This window comes from Falco naumanni, chromosome Z (genome assembly GCF_017639655.2).
Source record: "Falco naumanni isolate bFalNau1 chromosome Z, bFalNau1.pat, whole genome shotgun sequence".
NCBI classification, from domain to species: domain Eukaryota; kingdom Metazoa; phylum Chordata; class Aves; order Falconiformes; family Falconidae; genus Falco; species Falco naumanni.
In genome coordinates this window covers 47039996-47053022 of record NC_054080.1, presented here as the reverse complement: position 1 = coordinate 47053022, position 13027 = coordinate 47039996, and the positions used below count along the sequence as shown (strand labels likewise).

General features: G+C 37.3%; 1 protein-coding gene across 1 annotated transcript in view; it reads right to left on the bottom strand.

Moving 5' to 3' along the window:
* The window catches only part of TMC1 (transmembrane channel like 1), a 68005-nt gene extending 55366 nt beyond the window's left edge, over positions 1 to 12639 (bottom strand). The window contains 3 exon segments of the mRNA XM_040580446.1: positions 3591 to 3957; positions 4124 to 4198; positions 12509 to 12639. Coding sequence (XP_040436380.1) covers positions 3591 to 3957; positions 4124 to 4198; positions 12509 to 12551 — 485 coding nt within the window. The 5' untranslated portion in view covers positions 12552 to 12639.
* Between the last annotated feature and the right edge of the window lie 388 nt (positions 12640 to 13027).

The window sequence follows — 13027 nt, the reverse complement described above, 5'->3', positions numbered from 1 at the left end:
ATCTTACAAAGCAGACAGCAACATGCCCAATATTGAGGATTTCCTTTGACAGAAGATTGTTGGGTTATGCAAAATTGAAATATAGCATTTTATGAGACTACAGTGAGAGTGGTGGGAAATATGAGTGGCAGGTGCTAACACAGCGAGCTGCTTTGGAAACTGAGCAGAACACAAGAGGTAAAATAGGGATAATATTGGTTATTGTGCCTGTTGCCCATTACTGCTTTATTTGCCTTTGCAAACACATCCATTTTTCACTTTCTTTTGGAACAACAAAAATAATAAAAATTCCAAAAGCATCTTTGGGAAATCATTATTTTCAAGAGTATTTACACTATGTGGTCAAACTTTAAGCAGTTACAGCAGATTTTCCATTAGTGGAGTAGTTGAACACTATGAGATTCAAGCCAGGAAATCAGAATTCTGTCTTCTGCAACCAAAAGTCTTAGCCTTTCATGAAAGATTGTGATTCATACATTTAAAGGCCAGAAGGGTTCACTGTGACCTTTAGGCTAACACAGAGCATAAAGCATCCCTAAGTATTTTCACATCAAGCTCCCATCTTCCTTGGCTCCAATTCAATGCACACAATGCATCTTTTCCTAAGTCAGTAGAGTTCTTGAAAACAATGGCACTTCCTTAAATCACACACATAATGAACTTGCTCATACTGTTCATCTGTGTTTTGGTTTTACACACATATTGTGCATCTGTGTTTTGGGTTTAGTTTCATCTGCTCTTTATGGATGTAATCTACTTCTTTCATTATTTCTGTAAAAGCCATTTCATAGAGGTAAAAATAAAGATGAAAATGATTTCTTGGAGCCTGGATGTTTTCAGGGAAAAGACTGGTAGAACTTTAAGAGTCTAGAGTGACAAGTGAATAAATTTCACTACATATCTTCCTAGTTTTTAATGAAAATTCTATTGTGTACTGATAATCCCCATAACATCCCCTGGCAATTAGTGTTTTTCAGCAATATTCCCGCTAGAAAAAAGATGCGGTGATTGTACTGGTTTAATCTTGCATGTACATTTGGATTTCAGCATAAGCTTTATACTCTTTAGTAAACCTAAAAAAAATCAGTTTATTTTCTCACATATAGAGCTATACAGTAAAAACAGAAACTACACAGGCTAGGCAGAATAGAATATTCCTTCTCTGAGGATTTAGATCTAGTGACTGCATACAGTTTCTATCTAAGACCAATCAATTACAATTAGACAAGCCAGTAAAGAATAAAATAGCATTTCAACCTCAGAATATCAAAGATCTTCACAGTGAGACTATAAGAAGCATTTTATCATTAATATTTTTGGACAATGATTATGAAAAGTGTAGAGCAGGCACCCCTCCTCATTAACAGGTAACAGTCACCCACATCAAAAACTAATACCATCTAAGAGCAGAAGATTTAAAACTCACCCAGAAATAACATCTTTCACAATGGAATTACCCTGTGAAACTTACTACTACAGATTAGTAGAGATCAAAATAATCAGGTTAAAAAAATAAAAAAAATGAACACAGAGTTCATCTAGGATTCCTTTATGTCCTTTATGTAGAATAATAAGGGCTAAAGAGGTTTTCCTGGTTTAGATGAAAAGTAGCAGGGAGGAAGAGGGTAATAACAGATTCTACTGACTTGTACTGTACCCTAGCTAAAAAGGGTAATGTTTCTAGGGCCTAGCAAAATCCATGACAGCAGCAAATACAGTATTACCTCCCTGTGGAATAACATCACATTTAATTTTTCTTTCTTTTTGTTTTGGCTTTTTTGTTTGTTTGTTTCTTTCTTTCTCAGCTTCTTGTTTCACTCTTGTCATGCTTTTTCATGCTGAAAGGTCTTGGCAGTTGAAACACTACATCAGCAAGATGTACATTTAAACAGTGTGTATCATTTGTTGTGATAAGTCCTCATGGACTTGCTGGACAGGCTATATTTCTATGCTGTCACCCTTCTCTTCTGTCCTGAAGGTCTGCAAATCCTTTATCTGAATCACAGCTGAACTGATCACCAGCCTGTTTTCCTTTGATCTGAGATTACTTGGCTTTTTTTAAAAAAAAAGCTTTTAAAATATTCTTACATTTATTATTCTGCAATCTTATAGCTGGTCCCCTAAAAGTCTGAAAATATAATGTTCTTGAGGTATCTTCCCGAACATCCTGGTTTTCCTCAAATGTTATGTATGCTTACTGCTTCAAAAATAAAGGCTTGCTCCAGGTACCAATCTCTAATTATTTAATTTAAACATATGTATTTTAATGTTAAGAACTTTGGAAGACAATAAAAAACACTGTGCCCTTATTCGATGTTATATTTTCACTGGGTAGGTTTTTTTAATTAACGCTTAGTAAATGTTTATGTTGGAAGACAACAATAAGCAAAGGAACATGGTTTGACACATTCAGAACTGTTGTTATTATGAGCACAGGAAATTGCAGAGGGATATCATTGGCACCACAGTGAAGAGCCAGGACAAAGAAAGATTTTAGGCATTCTTGTAGGGAAGGGGAATGAAGAAGTACATTGAAATGAGATCATAGACAGACAGCATGCAACAGCATGTCTCACTGTGTTTTTTTCTTCCTTTTGACTCCAACTGTGTTCTCCAGTGATGCCTTCTGGAACACAAACAGCTGTAGCAAGCACTGAATGGAGGAAGGGGAATCTCTGTCTCCCTCCACTGATACAAGCATGCCTAGCTCCATTTGCTCTACTATACACCATTCCCAGGGGTTGTTTCTTTTCAATAGCATGAGAAGGGACAGGAAAAGATTGCCAGGATAGCAGAAAAATACAAAATAATTTTCTGAAGTGCTCCATGTTAGTGGGGTCATCCAAAGCCAGGTTACATTAAATGCTGTGGAAAAGTCAATGGCAGTATTTCAGAGGGAATCAGTAGGAGACAGGCTGGAAGATCCCACCTCAGACGTTGATTCTGGGCTCTTGAAATTTTTAGTGCTGATCTTTTACAAAAAAGCTGGCTGAAACATGCCTGGGAAACAAGAACTTGATCTTGAGAAAAGTGTAAAGATTTTAGTTCTGCAGCACTGGAAATAAAACTAGACCTTTGGACAGTTAGCTTGGGATTTGGGGGAGTGTAGTTTTGGGGAAAGAGCAGGAGAGATCCCACCTGTTATCACCTCTCTTTGCCACTTTCTCCCCTCCCCTGTCACTTTCACTCCCTTTCTCCAGAGAGTGGCTCATAAACTTAATAAACTTAGTGCATTTAACCACAATAAGGGTGACCCTGGCTAGAGTTCCCATTCTGCCTGACCAGATTTGACCCAATCCTCAGGGTATCAGCAATCCTAGAAGGGTCTGGCTGGTCATTTCCTGAGGTCCCACCCTGGAACTGCAAACAAACCCCTGACTTAGTTCCACTGAGGCTTTGTGGAAAGTTTCCATTTCACTGAGCCAGCATGTCCTCATTGCAGAAACAATAAAAATCTGTCCAGTTCTAACCAGGCTGTAAGTTAGTAAAGGAGTCATACTGGCTCTTGGTATTTCACAGCCATAAATGAAAGCAAGTTTTATAAAAGATATTTGGGGTTGTATTGAAAAATAAGAAAATTATTGAATTACCCAGATCCTGATTTCTTTTTGTCTTTTTTCTTCTTGTTGGCTTTCTCTTTTTTCCCTTTCTTATCAGTCTTTTTGTCCTGTTTCTTCTCATTTTTGCCTTTCCCACTTTTACCTCCTTTTTCATCTTCTACTTCTTCATCATCTTCCTTGGATTTCTGATTTGTCTTGTTCTTCCTGGTTTTCATAGGGTCCACATCAAAATCACTGCCCTCATTTCCAGCTCCTCGTCCCCGTCCTCTACGATTTCTGTGCCTACGATGCCCAGCTCTCCCTGTTTCATCTTCATCATCCTCATTCTCCTCACCACCACGCCTGGCTCTGCCTCTGGCATGTCCCCTTCTTGTTCTTGATGTTGCTCTTTTCCCCCCTGTGGTATATGTGGTGGGGAAAAAAAAAAAAAACAAAAACAAAAAAAAACAAACCAAACAAAACAAACAACCACCACATGAGAGAAGGCAATGTTATAGGGAGACCTTTCCCTCCATTCTTACAGATAATCAGAAAAATCTGAGTGTGTTCTCAAAGTAATCCACATTACTGACCTGTTCGTTTAATATTTTCTTCATCCTCAACTGCACTGCTTTCTTCATTGTCAACATCACTGCCATCTGTGGAGTGAAAACAAAGGTCAGTGCATGTGAAATGTGGATTTAAGGTAGCTTCAAGGAATTCTTGGCAATTATTGCATTGTACTCCCTTACGCCATTTCACAAACCCAGCTTTTTGGAACATGGCAAATAGTTTTCAACAAATAAGATGAAGCCAGAAAAATAGACTGCCTTTCAACACTCAAATAGGCCCTAAAGTGATGACATGAAGAACTCACTCTCATGGAAGAAACATGTAGGACATGAGGACCCTCAAAACATGATAATGATATCCTACATTTTGGGGTAAAGAACAAGGAAGATTAAAATGATTCTCAGCTAATTCTCAGAGATTCTATTAAAGATATGAAAGATAAGCACTGGCTGAGATTAAAGAAAATGCAAAAAATAATTTTCTGATTTGACTGACTGAAGGATGTGAAGCTTCATAGCTTCAGCATGGCTGAAGAGCACAGCCCCAGAAGAAAGAGGAGACTTACTCTCAGTTCCAATAACCAAATCTCTATAAGCACAGTCACAAAAGTTGATCCAGCTTGCTCATATGCTGCACCACAGCCCTCTTCTCCCACTCAGGAAATGATAAAAACACTGGAGACTGCAGAGAGAAAGCCTATTTGCAGAAGCAAATAATAATTCTGCTCAGAAACATCATTGTTTTGTGGTGGGTCTCTTGCTTAAATCTTTTCAGTCTTCATAAGTTCAATAAGAGATGCTGTCTCTGCTACCCATCAATAACCAGGAAAGTATCCAATTCATTTGCCTGGTATACATTGAAATTGGGATCATGTATATAGAGAGAAGAAAGAAAAACAATACTCTCTTTCATATGCATTATATCCATCATAATAATTATAATACTCTGAAAATATATGATATGAACATATTAGTTAATGGGTCACTCATGAAACTGCTAGTGGTATTCAGCAGCAGTGTTTCTTCAGAAGCAACCCAACTAATACCTGAGAAGCCAGAAGCTAAGAGGTTCTTTTGAGGTATGTTTAGGTTTGCACCTATGGGACAGCACTTGAGACATGTCAGTGGAATATATAGAAATACATGGTAGTAGGAGATTAATAAGAACACTAAGAAATATTACCATGATAGAAATAGGCAGCTGCCATTCCACTCCTATATAACACGTATGTTCCAGATGTAAGTTGTCTCTTTCCCCTCTGTACAGACAGGACAGGTGACATGTCATGATTCCTATAGTTACATTTTTCAGGCAAGGACAAACTACAGTTATCTTCCTTCTTAACTCATCTGTAATACTTCCGAATTTTTCTTTATATTCTGTCTTTCTCCATCCATTCCCTAGTTCCCTAGTTCCTTTTATAAATTTAATTAAGCCACTAGTGATTCATTGAAAGTTTATACACAAATTGATTATCTATGGACTGCTGTAGCTAATCAGGCAGAACTTCTTGGCTTTACCTAATATCAAATAGAAGCAGTAAAATATGTAAAGCTGCAAACAAGAAGGAATCTAGGATCTTGTTTCACTGTGTGCCATAATGGGCAAAGGGATATTACCCAGAATTTGACAGGCATTTTAAACCCCAGATATATGTAGGGAGAATAAGTTCCTTCCACAAAACATTTCATTGTAAGTACATTTTCTATCATTTCCACAGCATCTGCACAATAATTTTTTAACACTGTGCAAAAATATTATCATTCAATATCATCAGTGGAATGTGAAAATAAGCACTCCTTTGTTCTGTCTGGACGTATGCCTTCTGCTGCTGACAGTAACAGGATCTCTATTTGACAAAGATCATTACATTGCTATTGAAAGCTTGCAAAGATGAAGACAGACACTTCTAAAGAGATACTTCGCATGTGACAATAGGGCACAGTCTTCTATTGCAACTAATGCTTTTGCTGATCTCCTCCAGACAAACAGAAATTCCCAGGGAAACACCTTAATGGTACAAGATTGGTCTCACTGCATTCCTGATAAGCCCATGCAACATGCAAACAGCTAGAGGTTTATTACATATACTGAAACATGCATTAGCAGTGAAAGTATATTCTGATCAAGTTGACATCATATTGGCATAATAGTGAAACTGACAATGGATTATGCAACACTGAGACTTCAGAAGGACAGAAGCTAGCTGTTGGGGTTTAATTAATTCTAACAGCATAAGGGTAACAAATGAACTTGTCCAAATCCAACATTTCAGGTAAAATACAGTGTTAAAATAATTGATAGATTTCAGGCTCCTTGAAGAAAGTACTGAGAACACTACTAGAGACGAGTGTATCTGAATAGTGACTCCTGTGTTTATGTCTCTTTTGCAAGTAAATGCTAAGGCATATGAGTGATAAAGATTAAGTTTTTTAAAGAAATGAATAAAAAGCATAAAATCAAACAAAAGCATATATTGCCACAAAACAAGCCCAGAAAATGTGACCAGTGATCACATGGAATCATGCAGATCTAGTTGAGTAATGGGTACTACAGACATACCTAACAAGAACAAGTGCAGATTCAAAAGTTAATTCTGCAAAAATTTAAAATTATAGCTCCAGACTGAACTTCAGAACATTCCTGCCCTGACAGCCCAATGCTCATATGGAGATGAAATGTGTTGATAGGAATCAGAGTTTTGTCCTTCTCATTCTGCTGTATCCACAGAATAAGAGATCTCTTCCAGGTCTTGGGATATGATACAGAGAGCATTGTACTAGAATTTATTTTTAAAAGAAGCTGGAAGCCATGGAGGCTCTCCAATCCTCCAGTTTCCACTCCATGTCATAAGCTGTGTCACTAGGATAAAAGCTGAAGATCAGAGTATAGCTAAAAGTTATTGACTTGGGTCAGCTGTGATAGCAGTTGGTGCTGTTTTGAAGGAACAAAATACTAAGGAGGGGCAATGAAGGAGCTTTACCACCCCTGAAATCTGTCCTGAACAGTGATACACACATTCATGTAAGCTATGCAGCCATACCACACTGGATATTTGAGCAATAAGAGAGATAAATAAGCATTACTATGCTTAACATTATTATTATTATTAGAAAGCCATTTCAGGTCATTAATGCTGTAGTATTTCTCAAGAGGAAAGCAAGAGGCTAGGTAGCTCATAACTCACAATTCCGGGGGCTTGTGGCCAACCCTAACTGAACTATGTCTAACTGAATAATTGGAGAATCATTTCAACGATACACAGATTACATTTCACAGTGACACTAAATCTAAATGCAGTTTAGCATTAAATTTAAATGCTTTTCTATAAACCACAATAGAGAAACAGTACAGTGCATTCCCCAGGCACTGTATTATCATCCTATAGGAAAACTGAAAAGCATTTCTGGTGCTATGGTTTGTTAAGATAAAAATGTATACTTTCTGATGCAGGAACAAAATCATCACTATGTGGGATCCTTTTAAGTTGATATACATGTATTCTGCTTTTTTAAACAGATCTTCATGTGAACCCGCTTATCAAAAGTTCAGTGAATCCTCCACTAAAATCAACTAAGTCTCACTAAAGCACTGTCTGGAATTACTCGTTCCACAAAAGGGTTGATAGGACCTCATTTCTTCACTGTATAAATATTCATAGGGCTAATACCAGGTTATTAGGCTTTGAGTCAGCTAATTTGAGTTTCTGTGACCCACAGAAAACTATTGCTCAGTTATCACGTTTTCCAGGACACATAACATGCCATAATGATACATATATCATTAAGTATATTTGGAGCTATAGTCCATAATTCCTTATGCTCCAGGAAACCCAATCACTTTCTGATTTTTTTTTTCCACAGTAGTTTAAGGGAAACTTTCTTATCTTTCTAGACTAAGGACAGGGAAAGTGTAATCTGAGTAAGCTATCATTTTACCTGAAGTCTTATTTATGTTTTAGACTATAGCCACAAATGAGCCAACAAGACTAAAGGAGGGCATCCCGAATTTGTGCTCAGACTAACCTGAAGGTCACAGGCTGCAGTGAAAACAGAGCATCAGACAGCTCAGGAGAGAGCTGTGACATGTTGGCTGATGAGGAAATTAAGGACAGGAAAAAATAAAACTATAGGAGTCTTTGCTATATGAGGTGGCCATTTAGCAGATTGTGGAGGCTGTTGCATTCTTTACCTCATTTTTCCAAGTTGTTTGTACAATATTTTTCAGACGGTACTACTCAGATTTCAGATTTTGGATTCTTTTTTAGACTTGTTTTACACTGCCATAGTTTCCCTGATTTTTCACTGTGAGAGAGATAATTGTTCTTGGAACCACTCCATAAAATACAAATACTACTGCTCACATTACTTACTGTTAAGTAAAATAGTTAGTTGCTGTAAAACAGATTTGCTGTTGAGCAATTCTACGTGCTGGTGCCATAAAAAAAAATTCAGTGGTACATAAAGTAATCTGTAATTCAAAAAATGCTATCAGGCTTTTTGTATATGTCATAAAATAAATTTCTACTTAACTGTCAAGCCAACGAAATGGATCATTTTCAGATAGAGCCTTGTAAGCAATTATTGTGTCTTCCTCTGGAATGGATTGTGCTGGATTTTTTCCAGTGCTGGAAAGACATCAACCTAGATAGCTAATAAACTGGATGCCCAACATGTAGAAATGTCAGCAATGCAAGATCATACTAGACAACAAATACGCATGAATACTAGTCCAAAATAATGGGAAAATTTCTATAATATTCCATATCATTCTTTCAGGTCAAGTAAATATGAGTGTCCCACACACTTCTGTGAAGATGAATTTCACTAGAAGTAACAGCTGTGAAACACACCAAAAGTAATATAACAAGATCTCACAGAAAGTCTATGGCAAGAGTGAATTGGTGCAGACTTCAATATCCAAGATTTGAGACCTTAACACTACAGATCCCATCCTCTTAGTGTATTTCCAAGCATTGGGAAAAACAGCTTGGCCCACCTTGGGCACAGAAAGGGACCTGGAACACAGAAATTACAAATAAAAATTACATTTACAGAACAACCAGAACACCTAATATTTGAGACCACGCTTGATTTTTCTTCTAAGTTTTTCCCAGTTAGTGTTGCAACTTTTTATTCCAATGGATCAAAATAAAAATCACAACCCAAAAAAAATCCTGTTCAGCAATAGATATGAATTTATGAAGTAAAATAATAATTCCTATTCAGTTACACTGATGCTAACAAATACAGTGCTTTTTTTCCTGCATCTGAATTGGCAAGATTGTAAATACTAAAGTGGGCAGAATATTTATACTACAATGTCATAAATCCACTAGTGTCTTGGAAGACTTGTTAGCCTTAATGTATACGCTGTGGCCTGCAGAATTCTACAATCAAGAGTTTCCATAAATTGCCTGAGGAGCAATAAGCTTTTCCTCTTTGTAGATGCCACTAAAGAGAATTTGCCCAGCTAACTGTAGCCCAGTCACGATTTGAAAATTACAGATGGGGATCAAAGGCAACAAATGGAATCCATTCAATTTACATCCGTAAATTGCTCATTTGTTTTCCACTGGTAAGGAAAAATTACAAATGTTCTACTAAAATGACAGAGACTGAGCTCACATAGATCAAGTTGGCACTGGGGCTGCTGGCATTGGGTAATAGATTTGGGCATAAGATCACCTGATTACACTCTCCTCTTTCCCATCTCTTTCCAGGCTGCACTTACACACCATGAGGCTTGAGTGTTGTCTCTCTGTCTGTGGGTCAGGACTTCTCTTAGGCAAAGTTCCCCTTCAGGGATAAGTAAGTTTATTGCATGATTTTAGTGCAAGAATTTTAGGCTAAACCTGATTGTGCTATTATAAAAGCTACAGAAGGTAGAGGAGGAAAAAATACAGTGAGAAACACCTCAGTATTTCACCCCCTTCAGGAAAGCATGGATAAGAATTTCCAGGTCACTGTGTCTTACTCCACCTCTCTGGATAAACCTGCATTTCCCTACGTACGCCAGACAAAGACCTAACCATGTAGTGCTTTTTCCCACCCAAGACTAGACACTGACAAGCTTGCAGGACCCATTGGTAAATGTAATAAAACAACACAGAGAAGCCACATTTCAGTTGTGTCTTCATCACACAGGTGGCTTGATGATGGGCAATTTTTCATTTTTATTGCATTCTTTACTGCAAGAATTGGGATAAGAATATTAAGTACCTAATGCGTTCTGAGGAGTGTGAGACTGCAGTAAATCATATCAATTTGACTTTTTCAGGTTCTGAAATGTGATCTACTTAGCTTATTGTCATTCATTCATAGTATTGCTAACATGGCAAGAACATATGTTCATATGGAGAAAACAGTTTATGTTCAAGTTACATGTAGCATTCTTAGAGGATCTCAAGTCAATTGTAGTTTTGACTACTTGGTGAAAAGACAGTTCTTTTACAGTTGATACCTACAGCTGACCAGCTCACCACATATCCTTTTTACTATTTTGAGAGGATAATAGGCATTTTCAGTCTGACCTCTTTCAAACATCCACTCTGAACATTTTTGCCCTAAGTCTTCTTTTCCCGTGTGAGAAGCCTAGAACAGTGTGTTCACATTCATGAACTTAGCATAATGAATCATACACCTCCTACTATCACAGATTTTGCAAAAGATATACTAAGAAACAAGAAGAATGGCCAAAGCAGGGCTTCACTAGAGCTAAATAAGTCAAAAAGCAAAAATGTATGGCCCTAGACTGCATTTTTGTAACTTGTTGAGGTGGTCCATTCTTTGCAAGAACATTCCTCAGGACTGTCAGCAACAATGAAGCAAAACATCCTGTAAAGAAATTACAACTAGATTAGAGACTGAGCTCTGCTCTGACCAACTGCAACCTTTGGAACATTTTAAGCCAAAAATGGACTAAGAACCACATTCTGGGAGTGTCTCATAGTTATTTATAGTGGAGCTCCAGATTTTTAAGTCTTCTTAAATCAAGATGGAGTCTTGAATTCCTTCACACTATTTCATCTCCAAATGCACTCATAGCTGTTATTAAGGTAGTTAGGTTTTTTTATAGATTATGCACAGGATAAATTTTCATGCAAAATGTGTCAAAAAGTGATCATGATTCTGCACCCTAAAGATCTCAGCCTTCTCCAGTTAAAAGATGTGTCGTTGTTGTCCACCCCAGGAATGCTAACCTCTGTACTTTTAATGAATAATAAGGTCACTTATTATTAGAATTCAATTAATTCAGGTATCTGCAAGTAGAAGACAGATGTTTAAGGTAAACTTAGTACCTTGATATTCTAAGAATGTGTTCATTAGAAATGCTTATAAAAATGTGTATCTTCTGTAGTCATGCTTGGGTTTTTTCTTATTCAGATACAAATTTTGCTGAAGCTGGTAAGTATTGTGCCTATGCAACATTAGATTCTGTGCTTCCTTCATGTTAAAATGAGCACCATTAGGATGCATCACTTGAAAATTCAATTGGTCACTAAAGGGATTTGTAGAAAAAACTGGGTGGAGAAAGACAATGAAGGTGCTCAAACAACAAAAGGAAAGAAAGCAGGATGAACTTTTAAAATGGAAGTACATCATATTCTGCCAAAATGCTGGGCAGTCCCTCCTGATGTTTTCTATGGAAGTGGAACCCATTTTGCATGTTACAAGTGTGGATTAAAAATATAGAAAGCACTGTTTAGTCATACCAGCCCTGGTATTTAGCAAGGCCTAACGAACTCATTCAGAAACCAGTCTTGAATAAGGTCCCTGGCAATTTCTTTCCATGCTGAAGATAAGAAATGTCATACCTGTTCCATATGAAAAAGATACACATTTTGAGAAGAGCAGTATTGCTCAAGAGGACTGAAAGTACTTCCTGTATCAAAGAGTTGCCCTGCACTTTGCCAGAATAAGTTATTAGGCATTATCATCCTACAAAAACATTTCTTACATCCAGAACAGTGCAGTATCACTACAGAAATATTGCTGATCTTACTATGAAGAATGTTTGCCACTTCATATCAGGTCCTGAAAGCAATATAAAAAGGAGGCATTGCCTTTCTGTAGCTTACAGAAGCCACAAAACACTCATTTTATTCATTTTTCCTGTAAGTGATATATAAATGTAAGACTAGTAACACGGTGGTGGTGGCACTCTTGATTTACTAACCAGTAGAAAGCCACACTGACATGCTACAACTAGCCAACTTACACATCAAAGATGCTTTCAAAAGCCAAGTAAAATACACTTCTGAACAAAAGATAATGAATTGCAACAAAGCAGATTTTGTATTAGAGAGAACAAGAGGAAAACAAAACTTGCACACTGTTGACCTACATACAGAAAATGAGTATGTGTCTAGGACACATAGTTACAGCTGTAATTACCATTTCCTTCAGTGGTGGTTGGGTCTTCACGTTTAGGCATCATGACTATTTCACAGGGCTGCTCCAGCTACCACCTATACAACAGATCGTCTGAAGGCTGAGTGGTTCAAGATGAAGTGCACCACATCAACATTGTCCTGTCCGTCACTGAACAGATGGCACTGATGAAGTTTCACTGACTGAAATATAAGAAGATACTAATTTCCTAAGTGATTAATCTTTCATGACTGTTTAGTTTACTATTTAGGGTTGGCATGCTAAGGTCAAAAGAATGGAAGAAATTGTTCACCTTCTTTATTATTATTAGTGAAAAGAGAAAAACTCTCCTGCAATGTACTTTCTTGTGACTAACACTGACGTTTAAATGCTGAAGTGCCTTACTGAGCAAGGATGTTGCACATTGTCCACACAGACACACTCTGATGCTGTATACAGGTCTAGACTTCAGGGTGTGGAGGACATTACATGGATATTTTTTTCCTCATGAAAGACAGCTTTTACCTCAGAAATATTTAAATC